Below are 23,743 nucleotides of genomic sequence, written 5' to 3'. Positions count from 1 at the left end.
ACGAAGGGAGAATCATAAATTGTGTGGAGTGTGTTTTTGTTTTCTTCTAACTACCTGTCTTGAGTGATGCAGACGCTCTAAACAATAGCACTCTTGTTCCAGAATACGTAAGTTCGAACACTGCGCTATAACCTGAATCTTTGTAATAATTGTACAGAGGAACAGTTTGTACTAAAATTACGTTTTTTGTTTTTCGGATGTACTTAGAAATTCATTCCCTTTATATTTGAAAAAGCTACTGAATTTCAGAATTAAATAAATGTCCGACTGCCAATATTCCCTTTGATAGCTATACCAGTACTATTTTATTAGGCAACGCTGCGCTCCTCTGATTCACGGGAGCTGTAAAGCTGTTGAAGGTCATATGCAGGAGATTCTCCACGGAGAATAGTTACATATTAATTTCCTTTAATTCAAAATATTTCACCTGGTTGTTATATACTCTTCACTTTTCGTGTAAGTAACCTGGTTCAAATTTGTTCGTATGTTTTGAATGGACTTTTAATATGCTATATGAAAGGGTACTATTAACACTACGTATATTAAAATAAATATCTTAGGAATATGTATGATAAGACTTTCTTCTGTTAAATTCTAACGTACCTTGTTTACATGTTTCGACCTATTTATGGATCATCCTCAGAACTGGTCGTTGTTGGTCTTGGCGCCTCTTGTTTTGTTTCCTGTGAGGGTGTGTTCGTGTGGTATAATGTAGAGTCAAAGAGTGTGTGTGTTCTGAAATTGAGTTGAGTGTTGAGAATTTCGTTGGGGGTGTTTTCGTGTGTCTGTATATTTCATACTGTTCTAATGTGTTTAGTTTGTGGCTTTTTGGTTGGATGTGTAGTATTTCCACGTCTGTGTTGATGTCTCTGTGGGTGTGGTTAGCATTTGTGATGTGTTCTGCATATGTGAAGGTGTTTTGTAATTTTTTTATGGCTGTGATGTGTTCTTATATATGCAGAACACATCACAAATGCTAACCACACCCACAGAGACATCAACACAGATATGGAAATACTACACATCCAACCAAAAAGCCAGAAACTAAACACACTAGAACAATATGGAATATACAGACACACTAAAACACACCCCAACGAAATTCTCAACACACAACTCAATTTCAGAACACACACACACTTTGACTCTACATTATATCACACGAACACACCCTCACAAAACAAGAGGCGCCAAGACCAACAACGACCAGTTCTGAGGGTGACCCATAAATAGGTCGAAACATGTAAACAAGGTACATTAGAATTTAACACAAGAAAGTCTTATCAAACATATTCCGAAGTGATACAGTGTTAAAAGTTGTGTAATCAAGATGTATAAATATCTGAGCTTTTATTAGAAAGAAGTAGCTGAAATGAGTTTCAAATATATGGAAGTGAAATGAAAAACACAATGATGCACATAAAAATATAGAACTGGATCTGTATGACCTTACTTTTAATAAAAAAAATCTTAAATTTTAGTTTTTTGCATTATTTCTGTGTCCCTGATCTCCACACAAAGATACAAATCATAGCAACAAATATTCAATGATTAGATGGTGTCTTGTGATTTTCCAATAAAGGATGAAGAACTTATGACTAAAATTATTTAGTTCTATCTATTATATTTACCTTACACAGCACATATAACAAAATGTTTAATCACATTCACATATTTATAAGAAAATCATTCACTTTAATTAAGTACCGTATTGTTGATATCACATCTTTTCTCTATACTGTTCATTAAAAAAAATGTATCAGGAGTATATTTATTCGTGCATAATTCCGAGAAAACATCAAGTGAGTTATTTCGATTTAGATTTTGAACAAGAAAGATCCTTCTGTGCGCAAACAAGATTTTATAGTATATTAGGCATCTGTTTATGTTTTCTATCAATGTGCTTCTTTACAACTGATTTATGTTTTGTTACAAACCAACAGTAAGGACACTTCTGTTTAGGTTTCTTATCACATTCCAATTTCAAATGCCTGATTAAGTTCTTTCTCCATACGTATACCTTGCCACAGTTTGGGCAACTGAGAGGCGACCTCTGTGCTCTAGGTGTCGTCACTTCAAGTGGTTGAGCTTGTAAATTGATCCATTGATTTTGATAAGATGCCAAGTTGTAGTCATAATGAGATGGTGCTGCATCATATATGGTAAATCCTGTAAACAACATAAAATTGAACTAACAGTTTATTCAAATGTGCACATGGAATAAATTTACTGAAATATATACAGTACAGATCGCATATTACTTTGGTTTTATAAGAAAATTTTATGACAGTATAACATGTAAAATATAGAGGCAAACTGTATTACACATATTCATGCATTTTTATATAGTTTTTTACTCGAAGAGTTTATTATGAAGAGTATAAAATTACTGTGGGCCTACTACAAAAATAAGTGCAAACAGTAACATTCCACAAATAACTGGATTGAGTTCTATGTCAGAACAGTAAATAGTAGTATCAATCATACACTATAAAAATACATATATACATTCTAAAACACATAATTCACTGCTGATGAGAAGACGGGATGACATAATCATAGAATAGGACAGGATAGGAGTTGTAGAGAAAGTAGTAGTAGTAGTATTGGCAGTGCTTTTTCAGATGGAATGTGCCAAAACAATGTTCTGGCATCTTTTTCTTGTATTTTTCATCATGAAACTGACAAATGTAATAATAATAATAATTATGCTTTATGTTTTTAACATAATTTTTCTTTGAATTCTGCTTAGACTTTGAGAGTATTAAAGTTGGACGGAAAAGAGATTAAAAACAATAAAATTCCAGTGTACTCGAAAGTTCCTGCCCACTGTAATATATTCTACATAGAGCTACTTTGTCACTAAATCTGGCTATTTTTAACTGTTTTTCGGCGACAACTTCTTTTAATTTTTCTATTCCTTAAATAGAGATTTAGAAACTTTTCCAGCATCTCTAGCAACAAAAATAAAACTTTCTCTATTGATAATAAGAAATCTACAGACTGTGGGATTACTGTTTGATAACTTTCTGTACACTTCAATTTGAAACACTGGTAGTAGTAGTAGTATTAGAGTATGGTGGTAGTAGTAGTAGTAGTAGTAGTAGTAGTAGTAGTAGCAGTAGCAGTAAAATACTTTCAACTGCAGAACTTAAGTGTCGAAATTCAAATGGGGTCGAGAAATGGCCAGCCTGGAGACTTCTATCAGGGACAGGATTTTATACATTTTATATTTAAGACATGGGCCTACAATTTCATTGCCCATTATCAATCCTTGTGTGGTTCCCAAATGAAGAGGAGAAAGTGAGGGGACAAGAAAGTACTGTTGTATCCCGTGACATTTCTTCCACTCTTCACTGCTATTCCTAAAAATTACCGGTAATGATAGTGTTGGGAATAATCGTATGATTATTTCCATCCATTATTTCCAGTGCTTTTCTTCTGGAGAAAAAGGTGCTGGAACTCTATGTAGAATATATTATAGCGGACAGGGAGATGATTATTGTTCAGTGCACGGAAATTTTGTCGTTTTTAACCTTCTTTTCGTCCAACTTAAAGACTTTCAAGGCCTAAGTGGAGCTCCAAGAATAATTACCAGTACGTTAAAAGTATAATTATGTTAAAAACATAATTATAACAAATAATTATTAACACATTTCTCAGTTCCATGATGAAAAATAGCTACTGGTACAACAAAAAAGTATCTGTTCTGGTGTAGTCTGTCAGAAAAAACACGGTAAATATTGTAATAAGAGTGTTTATGTTTTTATTCATAAAGAGTGAACAAATAAACACTCATTATTATATTTACTCTTTAACAAAAAGAAATAAAAAATAGTAAAAATGTGTTCCTATTCATCCCATTTTACAGCACTACTTCTATAATCGAATGTAGCATTAATTTATTCAAATAAATGAATTGTTCAATAAATGCAATATATTGATTACTCACTCTGTCTACATACATCGCCTGACTGTTTAATCAAATACAAATTTCGAAATATATACTGTATGGAAAACCAGCACTCTCTCTTTTCATGTCATATCGTTTGAGTGATTACTCAAGTGAATGTTTCATTTGGATGGTCACAGTCAGATACTGGAGCTGTTATGCAACACCCACACACAACATACAAAGTATATATCAATCGTCTAGTTCAAAAGTGTGACAACTAAAAAAAAAAAACAAGTTTTCATATATCTTCAGTTGAATGTTTGAAATAAATTACTTAGAAAGAACAGAGTTCTGGTTCATAACCACGACAATTAGAAATGAGTCAGTATTCAGGACGAGTTCATCACAATCTTCCAGTTCATTATTAATACATTTCGAAATATACTATTAATGAATTAATAAATTCCATAGTTATAATTATTTCTAAAGCAGTTTATTTCTTTTTTCTTTATAGTTGTAAATATGACTTATCTCAATATTGAATCGGAAAGAGCTCCGAAAGGGGCTTTCAGTAGTATAAATAACTAAAAAATTTTGAGTTGTTCCACTTTTGAACTGGACAATCGATATGACTGTCTAGTGACCATGTGTCTCAGTTCACTGTAACATCATATGGCTCGTTGTTCACAGCTGTGGGTTAGCATGCCTGGCCATGAAACGCGCGGGTCTGGGTTCAAATCCTAGTTGAGACAAGTTACCTGGTTGAGATTTTTTTCTGATTTTTTTCCCTGAACCAATTGAAGCAGAACTGCTCGGTAACTTTCGACATTGGATCTCGGACTCATTTCGCCATCACAATTACATTCCCCTCTTTCATCAACATCTCCATTTCTTTCCCATATTTCGGGCTTGCTTTGATGTAGAGTCAGCTGCTGGTAGCCACTGTACTTGGACCCCGTGGAATGTGGTAATTAGTTGCTGGTGGTAGTGCTATATACCATGGACTCTCCTCTGGGCTCATGGCAGTTCCTGGGACTGGAGTTGAGGGACTGCAGTGATGCCTATGCAGAAAGGTAAAAGGTTTTTGTAGGCTGTAGGGAGTCGGAGGTGGCCTGCAGGGGGGATCTGTAGTGCAGAGGTCCTTAAGGCATGCACACCATTCCTAATAGTACAATGGGCCCGCGTAAGCAGCCTATGTGCAAAGGCAGTCCCAAGTCCGTGCCACTCTCCTCAAGAGGGACTAATAGATGTAATGAATAATCTAATGATATTGTGGTAGTGATAGCAGTGGTGCATTTCTGAGCAAAAAAGTGCCCTGATTCTGTGATTTTTTTCGGTAGTACCAGTAGTAGTTGTCTTCATCATCATTGCCATCGTTTTCATCATCATCATCAAGTTCGTAGAAATTTTATGGACTGTCAGACGAAAATACATGCGTTCGCATCTAGATATAGAGGTTGTTAGATCTGCGAACTAGAACTCACTATGAAATTGTTTGAATATGAATATAATACGACTTTATAAATGCAAAATTTGACGATACTGGTAATAATGTAATTTGAATACAAATTAATAGTCTTAATAATAATATATATGGGTTACATCTGCTGCTTGTCTATGCGGATGACGTGAATATATTAGGAGAAAATCCACAAACGATTAGGAAAAACACGGTAATTTTACTTGAAGCAAGTAAAGAGATAGGCTTGGAAGTAAATCCCGAAAAGACAAAGTATATGATTATGTCTCGTGATGAGAATATTGTACGAAATGGAAATATAAAAATTAGAAATTTATCTTATAAAGATGTGGAAAAATTCAATTACCTGGGAGCAACAGTAACAAATATAAATGATACTCGGGAGGAAATTAAACACAGAATAAATATGGGAAATGCCTGTTATTATTCGGTTGAGAAGCTTTAATCATTCAGTCTGCTCTCGAAAAAGCTGAAAGTTAAAATTTATAAAATAGTAAGTTACATTACAGGTTGTTCTGTATAGTTGTGAAACTTGGACTCTCACTTTGAGAGAGGAGCAGAGGTTAAAGGTGTTCAAGAGTAAGGTGCTTAGGAAAATATTTGGGGCTAAGAGGGATGAAGTTACAGGAGAATGGAGAAAGTTACACAACACAGAACTGCACGCATTGTATTCTTCACCTGACATAATTAGGAACATTAAATCCAGACGTTTGAGATGGGCAGGGCATGTAGCACATATGGGAGAATCCAGAAATGCATATAGAGTGTTAGTTGGGAGACCGGAGGGAAATATACCTTTGGGGAGGCAGAGACGTAGATGGGAGGATAATATTAAAATGGATTTGAGGGAGGTGGGATATGATGATAGAGACTGGATTAATCTTGCACAGGATAGGGACCAATGGCGGGTTTATGTGAGGGCAGAAATGAACCTCCGGGTTCCTTAAAAGCCATTTGTAAGTAAGTAAGTAATATATAATTTAAAGATGGTCCTGTAGTACCTAATAATTTTGATAATAATTGTCCAGTGCTATATATGGAAATCATAAAAGTGCCCTGGTGCTGTCAGGGCCCGCCAGGCCTGAAATACACTCCTGAGTGATAGTAATACAAAGTCAGTTTCAATTCCAGTGAAAGTGATGATCAACTTGTCCATCCACTCTCTTTAGTATATACAAAATAGTAAAATTGATTATTGTACAATGCTTGATCAATATATTTAGGTTGCCTAGTACAGTAGTAAGCTTTTCTCTTTTCCCCTCACTGAGTAGTCACATTCCTTCCAGCCACGGAGCTTGGTCACAAGCAGCACTTCCCTCCTGGATGTAGCCACACTAAGGATTTTATTTCTCTTTAAAATCCACCACTGCCACTGGCGTAACTCAGGTAGCAAAACGTATTTGCCTACTGATCCAAGGTTGTGCTCAGGCATAGGTTCGAATTTTGCTTGAACCGATTACCTGGATGGGTTTCTAACGAGGCTTTCCTCAATTGTAAGGCAGATGTCAGGTAATTCCATGGCAAATCCTCTGACTCATCTTGCCAAATATAATCTCATTATCACCAATTCCATCGATGCAGATAAATTAGTCGTTGGGATAAGAGTTATCTGGACTAATAGGCTGTGATCTATTGGTGCTGTTACGACCAGATGTTTTGTCTACAGTAGCGGTAGACATCATCAGTGGTGAAGCACTCTAAGGCATAGTGATCTCCTCAGCATGCATGCTGATGATGTCTACCGCAGCTGTAGACGAAACATCTGGTCATAACATCGCCAGTAGACCACGGCCTATTAGCCCAGATAACTCTCACCCCTTTGATGACGGCCGTGAGAGCCTACATTCGAAAATTAGTAACTGATACAGCATTTAAATTATTATTTTGTACCAAAGTACATTTCCATTACTCTTTCATCGTATGATGACGCAGAATATCTGCATGGAAATATCATATGTACTTCGGTACATTAAAAATAATATATATGATATGCGTAAATCACTTCATAATTTAAGACGGCGCTTATTCCGTCGGATCCCAGCCAACTAGTCACTCATAACGAGTGCACCTCAGCACATGTGTGGACTTCAGTCCTATGTTCATAGACATCTATGACGTAGTGCAGAGGGCGGCCACTAGAGGGAACCCAAGAGTTGGAACTTAAACTGAGACGATTATGTCCGACACTGGGATGGGTATCCGGTGTGGCTTAGTGGATAAAGCATCAGCACGTAGAGCTGAAAACCCTGGTTCAAATCCCGGTGCCAGAGAGAATTTTTCTCCGTTCCATTACTCTTTCATCGTATGATACAGCATTGTTAAATAACCAACTTCAACCTGTAAACATCAGATTCAATGTCCCAGCACTGTAACTACGAGACCACCAAGACACTGTAAAGAAAGAGATTGTGTAACTTCTTACAATCCTACCCCAGAATTTATAGACAGATAGAGGGAAATGGAGATCAATAGAATGGGAGGGGAAGATGAGGAGACAGCATGAGAGAGAGAGAGAGAGAGAGAGAGAGGAAAGGTACAAAATCGATTACTTTTTCTTTTCAAAAACAAAAAAGCTGTGTTTTTTTTTTCCAAACTTCATACATGGTAGAGGTCTGCACAAGCTGAAATTCTTAGGCCTGATCCTGCCTGGTCCAAGCTGAATTAGACCCGAAACCCGAGATTAGCTTATAATATCAACCCATACCTGACCCAAAACCTGAAGATTAGCAGATAAATCAGAAGCCACAGGGGTCAGGAACAGCTGCGGGAGATATCACTTCAGGTGGAGTATGAGAAAGAGTAATCTCCCAGTCTCCCAGGTAAAACAAATAAACAACGCCCTGTGTCTATGATAGAGTAGAGACGAGACAAATATTGTTACGAAATTGCGAAGCTGAACTAAACAATAACTTACGATACCGGTAGTCTACTGTTCTGGATGGGTACCAGGTGGACATCTATAGTCCCGTTGCTCTTATTTCCGGCAGCAATCACGTTGCAGGTCGGCTACATTTAAAAGTGTGCATCTTGTCATTCGCTATTGATGATATAATGAATTTCCTAAGGCTCGATAAATACTTAATATAATCGCCCGCCATTTTGGCTCTTTCGTTGGCGTTCGCAGAAATCACATGAGGACGGTATTTGCCGCTCAATTATTTGCTCAATTACAGTGTGTTTGATTTATTATCATAGGAGCTACGACATGATAATGTTTAACGGTGAAGCAAATAGATTCCTCATCTGGTAGCTCGGCAACGAAAGAACAAAAATGGCGAACGATACTACCTACCTAGACTTTATAGGGCCTTCACTTCCTAAGACGTAAGCAAAGGGGAGGCGTCACACCGGAAATAACAGCGATACGACTATAATTGTGTATGCATTAAGATTTTCGTATTATTTTTCAATCAGTATATAATTCGCGGGAAAAAAAAATCGTTTCTTTAAGGTCCAAACCCGACGAGCATAAGTGAATTTTAACCTCAGCCCACCCACCAGAAACAGAGATTGTTCATTAAGGGCCTAGCAGTCCACGGATACAACGAAAGAATATGTAAGAAGCAATATTTTCACAAACCAGACCAGAACTGTACCTACAGTTTATGCGACAGATATCATATCACCATGTGTAAAAACAGAGTGAAATCAGTAAGTAAATACTCAAAACTCTAAAATGTATGCACAACTATGAGTGTTCCCTATTATTATAAACTTAACTTTACGATAATAATTTCACAAATAAATCAATTTCTTCAATACTCAATACTATCACACAACATGAAATTTTCAAGATGCGTATTAAAAAATTCAATTATTTCGAACGTCTACATCATGTCTTCAGAAATTACATAGTTAATATTTGAGATGTACAACAGAAAATAATAATAATAATAATAATAATAATGATAACAACAATAATAATAATAACAATAATATCAATACAGTAATAATAATAATAATAATAATAATAATAATAATAATAATAATAATTTAGCATTTTGTGGGTCTTTGAATTGTCTTTTGAAGTTTCTATGTAATTCTTTTATATTTTAAAAATATCATCATCATAGATGTCGTCATCACATAATTATTTATAAAAATTATGCTTCTGGTTATGGAGCATGTGCAAGAAATTGCAAACTGTTGTAACTTAGTCTAGATATTGTATAAGAAGTGTAGTTTGGACTTTTTTCTTTTATTCAGAATGGAGCCTGTTTCTTCAAACTTTTCCACTTATCTACAGATTATGGTTCTGTTAAGCGTATATGTATGGGTATGTGAACGACCACAATATTATCAGAAAATGCAGGCTCTAAATTTCTAAAATTTTATAAGGAAATGAACTCACAATTTATTGGACAAAAATTACAAGGTACCACAAGACGTATTAGAACTTAAATATCTGATAAAAGTATAAAAAAAAGGTTACTAATAATATTTTTTAGAATTCAGTTTTTACTTTAAATTAAATTTTCCAAAATTTGAAAATTTTCACAAATATTATTTCATAACTCCACAACCATTAGAGATAGAATTCTGAAATTTAATTTAGAAATCTTCTCACTATTCGTCAGCTGCCACAAGCAACAAAGAGTACTTAACCATATAAATGTTTACAAGTTCAGTGAACCATTAATTTTGTTTTGACAATAAAACTCCTACAAGTACATAGCTACAAATACATTTTGTGATTGGTGGAAATATACCTAGTTTTAGAGAGGCAAGTGTTACAAAAAAGTAAAGAATGCTAATGAACTTGGTTTCATTTCAAATATAGGTGATTTAACATTCGTTTGTGCAAAAGGTACACTACAATAATGTCCATTTCTTTGAAAATAGAAAAATTAGGTCATAAAACATTATGTAAATTTTAATATATTTTATATAGGACAAATAAAAAATTAATAGTATTAAAATAAACAACTCTACATGTCTGAGAATAGTCTATTTTTCAGAAATAAGTGTTTATTACATGCAGGAAAAATATTAAAGATTTCAGAGAGACTATAACAATGTTATGGTTACCAAACAATGTAACTGCAGATTTTTTTTTTATACTTTGATAAAACTGGTTTGAAAAATATTATTAGTAACCTTTTTTATATTTTTATCAGGTATTTAAGTTCTAATAAGTCTTGTTGTCGTACTTGTAATTTTTGTCCATTTGTGAGTTAATTTTCTTATAAAATTTCAGAAATTTAGAGCCTGCATTTTCTGATAATATTTGTGGTTGTTCACGTACATATACCCTTGAGAACGATTTCACATGGGAACTCACGTCGAAACAAAGGATACCAGTACTTTTGTATAGAATGGTGTCTGTAATATTTTTTCACAAGAAATACTCTTTGCTATAAACTGTACATATTCACACATTTAGTATAACTACGACTGTTGTGTAACTGACTGTCTGCCAGCCAACAGCCTGCCTCCCTTCCTCCCATTTGCGGGCGATAGGAAATGAATCACTCCAAGTTCAGCACGAGCTACAAGCAATGAGTCACTTTAGAGCAGTGGTTCCCAAACTTTTTGAAGGCACAACTCACTTTTGGGCGAGTCTTCTGTATGCAACCTCCCTCTACCGAACTGGTAGAATAACTTAACTCCATTCGAAATATTATACAAAGCCCTGTAGAATAAAAACAACGATGATTTTACTCAAAATTAGTGGATACCGCCCAAAGAACGACCAAAATAGAAGAATATAGTGCAACAATGACATGAAATATTATACGAACACCATTTCTAGTAGCCTACTTTGCTGATGTTTTCGAACATTTAAACACTTTGAATGATAGTTTGCAAGGCCAAGATGTTAACATAACAGCCGGGGATAAAATCAAAGGATTTATAAAGAAACATGATTTCTAATAGATATCACTTGACAGAAAAGCATGTGATGAATACTGAATTTGTTTTTGCGAATATGCGATTAACTTCGCACAATTCTAAAGAAAAGCTTTTTAGTACTACTGTATCTGCAAGACACTCAAAACAATACGATAGTCGCAGATGGTTATGAAATCCAATTTTAAACATTTGCGTTCCACTGGGTGAAATTCCATATGAAGAGAGTTATATAAATTAATTTAAATATGTACATACTACTGATTGAATGTTGAAACTAGGCTTTTTCGAGAAGTGTAGATCAGTTTTGGTTCAAAAGAATGCATGAATACCCCGAGCTTGCAAAAGAAGCTCTTACATTTTTTATAACATTTGCAACCTCATACTATGCAAAGTAAGCTTCTCGTCTATGATTGTCATCAAAACAAAGACGAGAAATCTCATTGAACTTGAAAGTGATAAGTGTGATAAAGCTATGTATGTATCGAATACAGAGTCCGGATAGCTTTTTTCTGAAAAAAAAAAAAAAAAAAAAAACACACACACACATTTGTCACATTAATAAAATTATTTTTCATTTTAGTATAACTACTGAAACGTTTTTATTTTTATGTTAAATGTTGTTCATGTTTCTGAACACACAGTAGGTGTATGTTAGTAGGTGTTTTTTGTTTTAGTTTGTAAATCATCTCGCGACCCCCTCAGCTCTTTACATGATCCTCCTCTAGTTGGTAACCACTGCTTTATAAATTCATTCTATGGTGAAAAACATTTCATGATCAATTTTGGCATAGGCATCTCTGATCCATATCTGTACTCCTCCAGTATTTTAGGTAGAAGAAGTGGCAGACATTGTCTTTCATTATCTCCACAATTTTTTAAGTTAGTTGTTTAATGACACTGTATAAACTACTACAATATTTAGCATCAGTGAAACTGGTGACAGCAAGATGGTATTTGGCGTAATGGGACTGAGAATTCGCCATGTGATTATAGTTGGGGTGAAAAGTCTGAAAAATCCCAACCAGGTAATCAGTTCAAGTAGAAATCGAAATCATGCCTGAGTGCATCTCTGAATCAACAGGAAAACATGCCAACCACCTGAGCTACGTCAGTGAATCCCCACAAAAACAAATCCAGTCCTGTCATATCAGATGATCTTCAAAGTCAAATTAAATGCTGAGGAAGACTTTTGTAAGATTTCATATAAAATAAAAATAAATAATAATAATCTGTTGCATCACAGCCCTTGAACGGCCCACACTGACCAGCCAGCTGCTGATCTCACATTCACATGCCGAAACAGAGGTAGACGATCATCCAACCAGAATGGAGGTATCGTGTGGTTAGCATGATGATCCCCCCAGCCATTATAGCTGGCTTTTGCAATGTAAGATTTCATATTATTAAATAAATCGGTCTGTCTTGCTGATGTTTTACTTCAGTTTTGGCATTAATCCTCATAAATGATCCCTATCACAGTGGATACAATGAACAAGAGTGGCCTCTACAACAATTTCTGAGAAATTTCCACAAAAAACATTAACTGTAGCACTTCCCTTTCAGCATCAATAGACTCGTGGGGATTTTCTCTTCTCTAGACTCTTGAACTGTGAATTGTGATGGTCATTAGTTGTGAGAGATGGAAGGTCTCCCCCTCACTTAAGACAAACTTGCTAATAATCATCTGGTACCGCTTTGTTTACATACATACAGTAATATATATCAGAACGCTCATGCCAAGCACAAGTTTTATGGCTTTCTTGGAGGAGACTTTTCATACTTCGAAACTTTTACTGCATTTTGACAACAGATTTTGTCTCACTAAACAGTAAAATACAAAACACTTTCTCCGTCATTTTGAAAAGCTGACGAATGCAGTTCTACTTAATAGGAAAACCTTACAATGTAGTGGAATATACAAACTTCACGAGTTCTCCTTTCATACAGTTTTTATTTCACAGTAGCTATTTAAATCAGCTGAGAGTAATGAAACATGTAAACTAGGGAAATAAAATTTACAGGTGTGATTTATTTGTCAAACTTTCATTTAAATTATTCTGTGTTTACTGTCATAGTACATTCAAGCAAAACAATACAGCAATAAAATGATATACAATAATAAAATTATGTTTATGAAATTATTAATTATAACTTGAATGACACAATTTGATATAAGAATCATCTGTTAGATTCATTACAAACCTTAAATTTTACAATAAATCATTTCATCTGTCAATGAAAAATGTACAAATGCATCAGGAGCAAAACGATAAAACTTTTATTACATTTCTCAGATATTTATTTAATGAGAAAAAAAATAATATTAACACTATATTGGTATTGCATTAATTTCATTTTGCAATTATTATTTCCTTCAAATAGATGCACTTGTTTTAAGAGCACCAGAATAAAAGAGTAATAAAAGTACAATGAAAACAAGTTGTCAATCATTGTAAATAACGAAAATTAATTACAACTATAAAATTATATTCCTGTGTCTTTGATTCATATGTCTTTTCACATCACATTTATGTTTACTAACATATGGGCAATATGGACATTTTTGGGTAGGTTGTTTGCCACATTCCAAACTCAAGTGTCTTTTTAGATTCCTTTTCCAACAATAGCCTTTTCCACAGTTGGGACAGAAATAGCCCAACCCAATAGATTCTTCGGGTGTTATCATTGGAAGCTGCTGCTGCACAGTCTGGTATAATTTTGTCTGACTGAATCTCTTGTTTGAACCAGACAAAGAATATGGAACTTCATATGTCAAATGATCTGTAAAAATAAAGAACCAAACTCACAATCAGTGAAGTAAAACTAAGTTCAATATTACATTGAATAGTTCAGAGTATTGTACACATCAATTTTATAAATTTAATATTAACTTGGCTTTAAAACTACATAAATCGACCACAACAATTATTATCATCAGTTTTACTTAACTGTAGAAGTTCTGTATCGAATAAGCAACGAAAGCAGTGCATCTCTTATAGCAGACAAACAGCTGAACAAAAAGTGCTAACCAAGTTATGGAATGAGCCATGAAAAATATAGAAAACGAAGAAAATTTTTAAGTATATTATTATTACACTCAAGTACCAGTGCAATCAATAATAAAAGTTTTATCTTATTCAGTTTTCGTAAATTCAACTGCTTCTTATTAAATTTTATTTCCTTTGGTGCTATGACAAGAATTTTTAATAACATTAGTAGTGACATAATACTTTCAAATATCTTACAGCATATAGGCTATATTTTTTGTAACAAACTTTGAGATGAAAAATTTCATGGTTTTGGTCAGCACTATGCTTCTGACAAGACGACAAGGAAATAAGAAATGAGATTAATAACATGTAATACAAAATATTAATACCAAATGAGTTACAATTCTCTAATGTAAATTACTGTGATTACAGTCGTAGTATGGCAGCAAAAAAAATAAATAAATAAATAAATAAATAAATAAATAAAGATTGAGAAGACTGGGAAAGCCTTATGTTTTCCACGTATTACGTAATTATTTTACTGTGTGGCCAATTTTATATATGGGCCTATATACAGTAGAATTCAAAGCACCAAAAATAATTATACTGGTATTGAAAATTTATTGTTTATTGTTCCAATTTTATATTTAATCTTTTGACTTATGTTAATTTCAATGCTAATGAGGAATAGGCTATTAAAATGCAAGTTTATGTAATAAATGTACACCATTTTATATATATATACAGGGTGTTTCAGAAATACTTTGACAAACCTTGGGGACTTGTTCCTCACACAAAAACAAGAAAAAAAAGTTCATATAAACATACGTCCGAAAATACTTAGTTTTTTAGTTATTAATGAAAGAACATAATGTAACATCTGTTAGATATTGACAGCTTGGTAGCAAGTGTTACAACTTTAACCAATTCAGAAACTAATAACAATGAATGTTTACATTCAACGCATTTCGAGGTACAATCCAACAACTTCACTTAAGTCTGTAACCGATAATAATATTCATTTTGTTAGATAATCGCATGATGTTATCGATACAAGTCTTCATGCATTCATTGAATCCTAGATGGCTATGTGTTGCCAAGGAGTCAATGATCCGACGAGTGCATGCGTGTGTGGAAGAAAGAGGAGAACATTTTGAACATTTGTTATGAGTTTCTGAATTGATTGACGTTGCAACACTTGTTACCAAGCTGACAATATCTAACAGATGTTTCATTATGTTCTTCCATTAATACCTAAAAACTAAAAAACTAAGGATTTTCGGACATATGTTTATATGAAATTTTTTTCTTGTTTTAGTGTGAGGAACATAACCCCAAGGTTTGTCAAAGTATTTCTGAAACACCCTGTGTATATATATATATATATATATATATATATATATATATATATATATATATATCACCTTAAAAGAACCACAATCTTGTTTATTTTACTTCGACGAAGGGAAGGGGTGGATGGACACAGCATGAAAACTACAGTCAATTTTATCCAGTCACAAAAGCAATGTTTCCAAGAATTAAAATGGACCATTATTTAACAAATTCCAATATGAAAGCTACTTACAACCTCTGACAAAGTCACAAGCAAAAGTTCCATCGGAATGTTACTATTCATCATTTGGCCATCGCACAAAATCATTCACACTGAACATAGAAATTTATATAATTATTATTTTCAAAACTTTCCACCATCTTTCGTTTTTAATAAGATTCAAAGTCCATGTCAAACATATACAAATAAAGTATAATCTAATGTGTATTCAGTCAACAGTTCGAAGACTGATTGGAACCTCATAAATGACACCAATAAGGAATCAGTATCTCTCATGAAGCAAATAAGTCAAGAGATAATGGGGTAGAGTATATAAAAATATTAATTCGTGATAAATGCCGATATATCGCTTACATATTGGTAACACTGTCGAAAATTCTAAACATAAATTTTATAGAAAACATCTGAATGAAATATAACATTAATATAATATTTTGACTAAAGCATATCTTTGGAGGATTTAATTTACAAATTTTTGTAAAGATAAAAAAAAAGATCCTTATCCTTACGGAATTACAAATGTTTCATCTTCAAGTCATTAAGTCTCTGAGGAAGGAGAGGAAGTGAGTTTGGTAATAATTTAATGGAGCTAGTCTCACACAAATAAAACTATGTAGACTCTCTCGAAGGTGACAATGTAGGAATGGGAGCTGCATTGTTTGGTTTATTCAAGTTCTGAAGGATCAATGTCGATTCTGTTGTGCAACTGTGTCCCGGACTGGACAAAGTTGACCAACAGTTGCTTTACTTTAGAGAAAAAACACACACACGTACACACACTCACACCATAGGCCTACTCATTCTGTCAAAGTATAATTGTGAAATAATCGTATAATTTTGCAGAAACTAAATCACCTATTAATTAAATTAAGCAAAAAATAAAAACTAAAACTAGTACATAATCAGAATCACTTTCCTAAAAAAGAGACTTTAGTAGAGTTATATACAGCTAAAATAAGCAATGTAATCAATCTTCTTAATGTATCCAGCTGTTTGCTGACAACATAAAGTCCACTGTAGTCTATTCAAAGAAATGTAATTTTGAATGCGACGACTCTATTAATCACCATAACTATGATGAAATCTTCGATCAACTACTAGTAACATCAACAATGAATGACATCAAGATCAGTTTGACAAAGTTGGTAGCTGGTTTAAAAGTTAAGATAAAGTTTTACTAATAGGAGAGGTGTAGTGATATAGTAGCATTTTATTTAATGACGCTTTGAACTGAAGAGGTTATTCTATTCAGTATCCGAATTCAACAGGTAGAGACATGATTGACAAATTTTTGCCTGAAACCCTTTATAAGGGACAGGGTCCTACAACAGAGGCCTCCCAACTTTACTTCCCTTTTGGAGAAAACCATATTTTATGGTCCTTCAAAATCCATTGCTCTTGGCAACCCATGAATCTCAATCCAATGGCTAACATGGTATCTGCTAGCAAGACCACCAAGGGCAACAGATGGATGTATAAAACTTATAGCAAGGAAATCCATTTTTCATGGCAATAACTGTATATTTCGTACAATATTATAGCAAAACACGTGCCTATTATGATTGAAATCTATTTTCATAAAGAAGAAATAAGAAGAAATCAGTAAGGTATTTAAAAATTCCAAGTTTTGAATTAAAGTATTGAACTGTTTAATACTATAGTTTATTTCTGTTATTCAGTACAGAGTTTCAATTAAAAACCAAATATTACGTTAGAAACATTTTTTAAAATTCAATATTAATATGGTTTGTGGTAAATAACATTAGAAGATACAGTCAGAAAAAGGAATACCAGTAATACATTTTTGTACAATGTCACTTGATAGAAGTACTGGTATCAGTATCACAGGTAATAGTTATTTTTTTCTTTTTTGACCTCTGCTCACCAGACATGCAATGTACAGTACCATAAACATTTTTTTTCAGTAAATCATTAATGCTTGGTATATTTAACACTAATATCTACATTCAGTTATTATTCCTACCCTTAAATTTCCAGACTAAGTGTCTTGCAAATTGCGGATTTTTTTATAAGCAATAGATAGGTTTATGTATTATCGTTGTTAGGGGAAAAAAATACTTTATGGCATTTCTTAATAAATAAATAAATAAATAAAAATCAAGGAACTATAATGACTATATTGAAAATATTTTCTAACAAAATGTATTTTCCACCATTATTTGTAATTATGATTCAACCCACTATTATATATTAATATGATTTTTATAGTTTGAATATTGGCCTAAATAACCTAAAAATATGCATAGGCTACCAAGTGAATTGGGTTCAATATTTAATAATCCAGATATGTATTCTTTGTCTCATTTTATGACAATTTAACCCAGAATATCTAAATGGAGATGAATGGAACGTGTTAAGTGGACAGACAGAATAAGAAATGAAGCTGTGTTGGAAAGAGTGGGTGACGAAAGAATGATAATGAAACTAGTCAGGAAGAGAAAAAGGAATTGGCTGGATCACTGGCTGAGAAGAAACTGGCTACTGAAGGACACACTGGAAGGAATGGCGAATGGGAGAAGAGTTCGAGGCAGAAGAAGATGCCAGATGATAGATGACATTAAGATATTTGGATCATATGAGGAGATAAGGAGGAAGGCAGAAAATAGAAAAGACTATGAAAGAATGACTGAATGAATCTATATTCAAAGATCTATGTAATATATGTTGAATCTTTCGTACACTACTTTTAACACTTGAATATAAATAATTGATTAATTGACGATCTTACTCATGTTAATTATGTAAACATGTGCGGCTTATAGCAGCTTACACACAGATCAATTTCAGAACACACACACTACTTGACGCAACTCTTCATCACACGAATGTACCCACACAACAGGCAGCGAAGTTGAGATAGCACCGAGATCTAGTAGGCTCTGAGGATGGTGTCGAATAGCACCGAAACAGCTGTAAGCCGCACATGCTTACATAATTAACACGAGTAAGATCGCCATTTAATCAATTATCTATGTAATAATTATAATGAAAGAAAGTCTTCAAGCAAAAATAAATAAATAAAATAAATTTATTTTGCCAACTCAAGGATTTCACACTCTACTCTCTTCACAATTATAGGCTATAACAAGTCATCAGTAAGTATGGTTTCGTATCATAGGGTAAACTAGGGTCTGTTGGACAGTCGGGCATGTTGGACACTCTGAACTTTAACGTGTTACCTCGCCACTTGTGGGCACCACATTCTGCTAGAAGTCAATGACGGAAGTAACCCCACTCGTGGCTACTTCCATCATTGACTTCTAGCAGAATGTGGTACCCACAAGTGGCGAGGTAACACATTAAAGTACAGAGTGTCCAACATGCCCGACTGTCCAACAGACCCTAGTTTACCCTATGTAAATTATTATCGATTCTGAGGCAATTATTATGACATTTGCAGTGGTTGGCAGTATAATGCTAGAACTCCAAGAAACTGTAACTTCATCACGTAATCATCTTTGTAATTATTTAACTATTGATAAAGGTTTTTTTGCATTAAATCAATGTTAAGTTAGGTAAAGAATACATCTCTGAAATATTAAATATTGAACTTAATACGTGCTCTATTTATCTATGCAGATATATAAATTTGAATTACTAGTGAAACAGCCCATAATATTTTAGTTCTCTACATCACAGAAATGTACTCTTTTAGAAGACGTGCTAAAATAGGCAAGACAGCTACAAAGTACAATACAGTTCTATTATACTGATCTTCAAGTTTGCTTCATTGGCTTTTATTATTACTTGAAATCATTCTACTGTTTTCATCTCTAAAATGTTAAATGTTAGGCATATCCTTATGCAACCTGCGGATATGTTTCTTTACATTTGATTTATGACTACTGACATATGTACAATATGGGCATTTCTGGCAAGGAATCTTTCCACATTCTAATTTCATGTGTCTAATTAGGTTAGTTTTCCACAGATAAGCTTTGCCGCAGTTGGTGCAAGAGTGAGACATTCCATGTGATTCTACTCCAGTAGAAGCAAGCAGATGATTGGTGAAGTTTGTATTCCAACCAGTTTCTATACGAGTGTTATGCATTTCCTTCACAGGGCCAGAATATAAAGGAAGCTGGAATGTAGAAAAATCTGTAAAATAAAGAATAAAATAGTTAGTAAAATAAAAAGTAACTCTTAACAATGATATTGTTTTTATCTTGAAATTATATTGATATAACAGTTATCATAGTCTATTATATAAAATTTATAAATTATAAGAATTTTTCAATTACTATACAATTTTAAGTACAAATTGACATATTAAGTAAACACTAAGAAAGAGAAGAATAATTTCACATTTCTTTTTTTTTAACGCAACATAAGGTGTATTAGTTTACTGATATCTTTGATGGATGATTGAATGGATTGATGGATTAAAGGCAGAGAGAGGAAAAACCCCACATGCACTTACATCATCCACACAGACCTATAGTTTACCTCAAGGCATCAGCGAGAAATGGCCTGTAAATTCTTTTCTGGAGTCTTTTCATTCGGAGACAGAGTATTTTTATGTAGTTACGTACCATATATATTTACCATACATCTTTACTTCTCTTCTGAAGGAAGCAATGCTAAGAATTTAAAGAAATCCAATGTCCTAGGCCACCTCTCAATCCATAAAGCTTGGTTCCAGTGTTAAGCATGGTAATATTAGGTCACAGAGGACAATCAACAATTCCAATATAACAACTGAATAATACCACTATGTGCTTTCATTGTTAGGCTTCAAAAGATGTTGATCTTTAAGTACATAGAATGTAACAAGATAGAAAGGGTTATACTGGGTGTTCATTTCAAAGTGTGTCATGACGTCACTGCTGTGAGTCAGCAATTTGAAGCGAGTTTCAGCTTTTATGTCAGAGAAGTTGCCTATTAATCAAGGCGTTCAAACTGAACTTGAGAACGTGTACTATATAACTTGAATGTCGTAGCAACAGATGGCGGTCTGTAAAGTCTGTGTGCTACCATAACCTCTTTCGAACTGTGTTTTTTGCGCGGGCAAGTCGTACGCAGGGTATTTGTTATCATCGGTTACGTATGGCAACATTCCACAACACAAATCAAATGCTCCGTGTCCATGTTGACCGTCCAAGTTAATGTCAACAAATACGTCAGTAACAGTCTTAACCCTCTCCCCATATCCCGACAGTAAGAAAAAAACTCACCTCAGTCCGTGTTTTCAAACAGTTCACATTCCTGCCACTACAGGTGTTACCGTACGTATCGGTAAGTACTCTTCAGAATGAACACCGTACTTGCTATGCAACTTCTCTGGCACATAGGTAATACGCCTCTGCGGAAGTATAGGAAGATTGAATTCTCTAGGCTCATCGACTAGCCGCATGATGGCATACAGCGAGTCATGACATACTTTGAACTGAACACGCAGTATAGTTATTGTAAAAGAGGATCCTCACATGAAACCTGTACAACTTCAGATGTAAATAACAAATTACTGAAACATGATATCTGGATTCGGTTTTCTGCATGTTACTCAGAAACTGTCAAAGTTTTTTATGGGAATTTTGTTGGGTTGTTGAAATGCGTTTTTTGGTTGCAGATGTGAATTTTGGTGAAATCTGACACTGAAGGAGATGTGGACACCTCAGGAGATGGCTCAATGTGTATCCTGGTTTATCAAGACATGATGAGATACAAAGGTACATCACGCCCAGACCCAAATATGGAAAAGAATCGCCATCACGGTCATCTCTTCCATATTGGGCCCAGACGTGACGTATCTGTGCATCTGATCGTGTCTTGATAACCCAGGATACACATTGTGCCATCTCCTGAGGTACAGTATCCACATTTCCTTCAGTATCAGATTTCACCAAAATTCACACCTGCAACCAAAAAACGCATTTCAACAATCCAATAAAATTCCCATACAAACTTTGACAGTTTCTGATTAACATACAGAAAACTGCATCCAGTTCTCGTGTCTCAATAATTTGTTATTTACATCTAAAGTTGTAAAGGTTTCATACGGACACCCTGTTTATTGACTACAGTGACGAAGCTAAGATATAAATACTGGGGAGGCTGAAAAAAATCTGCTTACCTTATATCTTTTTACACAGCAGATGTTTCTCGGCTTTTCTATCAAAATCTTTTTTGTGACACAGACCTCCACAAGAAGATGACCACTCATTTTCACCCCCAAACAGAATACAGATATAACAATATAACTTATTTATCTCAGAGCATCCTGTTAGTCAAGGGTATTGCTTATACCACGAAAATTGAAAATGTATATTTTGTCTTCCTCCATCCGCTATTTTAAAATGTAAATACAGTGTTGATCTCCTATCTTTGTAAGTACATTTTGTTTCATACATTCAACTGAAACAGTATCTCTTTCAATTCTACAAATAAATAATAATGACCTCAATGTTCTCTCAGTATGAGCCATTTTAACAAAATTAATATGTAACACACACACGCATGCTCTTTTTATTAAACTAACACTCAACAACACAGCACATTCATAGAACACTAATATAGCGCAACATATTATTGTGATGGAGACTACAAGGCTAGCCTCGTTTAGCATGGAGATTTAGTGAATCAATACTCCCCTCCTTAGTCTCCCCTCAAGTTTATGAGTCAAGGTCGTAGCTATGCCTTTAGAAGTTTGTGGCCACAAGCCTCGCCTCGAACTGAACTCTCGTGTCCTGGAATGACTGCCCAACAGTGAATTTAATATGTGGAAGGATTGGAGTTAAACCAAGTGTTACGGTATATCATTATTACGAACTTATAGACCTAATGTTACTAGGTATAATAACTCAAGTTTTTTGGGTAGGCTAAGCCTGAAAAGCCTCTTAAGTGCTTCGTCACTGATTGACTAAGTAATTTATTAGTTTACTAATGATTGGAGTTATGAAGTAAGGAGGAGAAGACGAGTTTTGGTCCCTTTCCTCAAAGAAGCTAGGAAAAGTGGTCAATTTGCAAGACTGTGTGGTGATAAATTAAAGATTAACAATTTAATCTTTAGTGTTAAAGAATGTCTCGAAAGCATCACGGAGCCGGTAGTAGGTTCGGAAGAAATGGAGAGGAATGGGAGAGTCCTGAAGGAGAAAATTAGGGGATTAGTGTCGAGGAGCATTGGAAATGATATCAGCTCGGACAACATTCATGAAAATAGCAAGGCAAGCACGACACGGAGTTCATCAGACAGATATGGAATGCGGAAAGAAGCAACTTCAAGCAATCGAGTAAAGCCTATGGCGTCATCTGAGGAGGAAATATTAACACGTAGCAGAAATATACAAACGCGTCAAAATTCCTGCAATCAGCATTTTGAGGCGATTCCAAGGCGAGTATGTGAGTTGCGGAGTCAGGGGAAAACAACGACAAGGCAAGTGAAGAAAAATGGAACGGATCAGGAATAAAGGCGAATAGTAAAAAGAAACATGATTTAAGAAGTTGGTGCAGTGGCGAAGTAGTGGGGGGAAAATACAAGAAAATCGTAGGGGTGGGACAAGGATATCAATAGGAAGTGAAGTGAAATGAGGGGAGGATATAAGTGTGGGGGTCAGCAATGGAGAAGTGGGGAAATATAGATAGATAGGCCTGTAAACGAGAGGTGACAAGATACATTTAAAGAGAACATAAGTGAAAGAGACGGAAGTAAGTTATGACTTGCATAAATTTGCTATGTAATAAGGTGGATGGCACTGTATACAAATATGTGAAGTGCCATCTCACCGGAAGAAAGTGCTTAATGACAAATATATATCATATCATATCATATCATATCATTAGTTTACTAATAAACTGTACCATAAGCTAGAAAATAGAAAATATTTATATTTACATATTACCAAAAATTACAACCAGTGTCCCTTTTAAATGAACCATGCAGAATTACTGCCACAGCTGATAAAATGTAGCAATAATTATGTCACTGCAACAAT

The 23,743-nt window shown here is 34.3% G+C and overlaps 1 protein-coding gene across 3 annotated transcripts in view; it reads right to left on the bottom strand.

Annotated features, from left to right (window-relative positions):
* Positions 1-1,846: 1,846 nt before the first annotated feature.
* LOC138713728 (longitudinals lacking protein, isoforms H/M/V-like) overlaps positions 1,847-23,743 on the bottom strand; it is a 614,547-nt gene continuing 592,650 nt past the window's right edge. The window contains exon 5 of one of the 3 annotated variants that reach the window (XM_069846081.1): positions 1,847-2,169. In XM_069846081.1, the coding sequence (XP_069702182.1) occupies positions 1,862-2,169 (308 nt within the window). In that variant the 3' untranslated portion in view covers positions 1,847-1,861. Of the gene's footprint in view, positions 2,170-13,689; positions 14,010-19,578; positions 19,911-23,743 lie in introns of those variants that run through there. The other 2 variants (XM_069846082.1, XM_069846078.1) reach the window with 2 other exon arrangements.

Source organism: Periplaneta americana, chromosome 14 (assembly GCF_040183065.1).
Source record: "Periplaneta americana isolate PAMFEO1 chromosome 14, P.americana_PAMFEO1_priV1, whole genome shotgun sequence".
Classification (NCBI taxonomy): domain Eukaryota; kingdom Metazoa; phylum Arthropoda; class Insecta; order Blattodea; family Blattidae; genus Periplaneta; species Periplaneta americana.
This window is presented reverse-complemented; position numbering and strand designations above follow the sequence as displayed.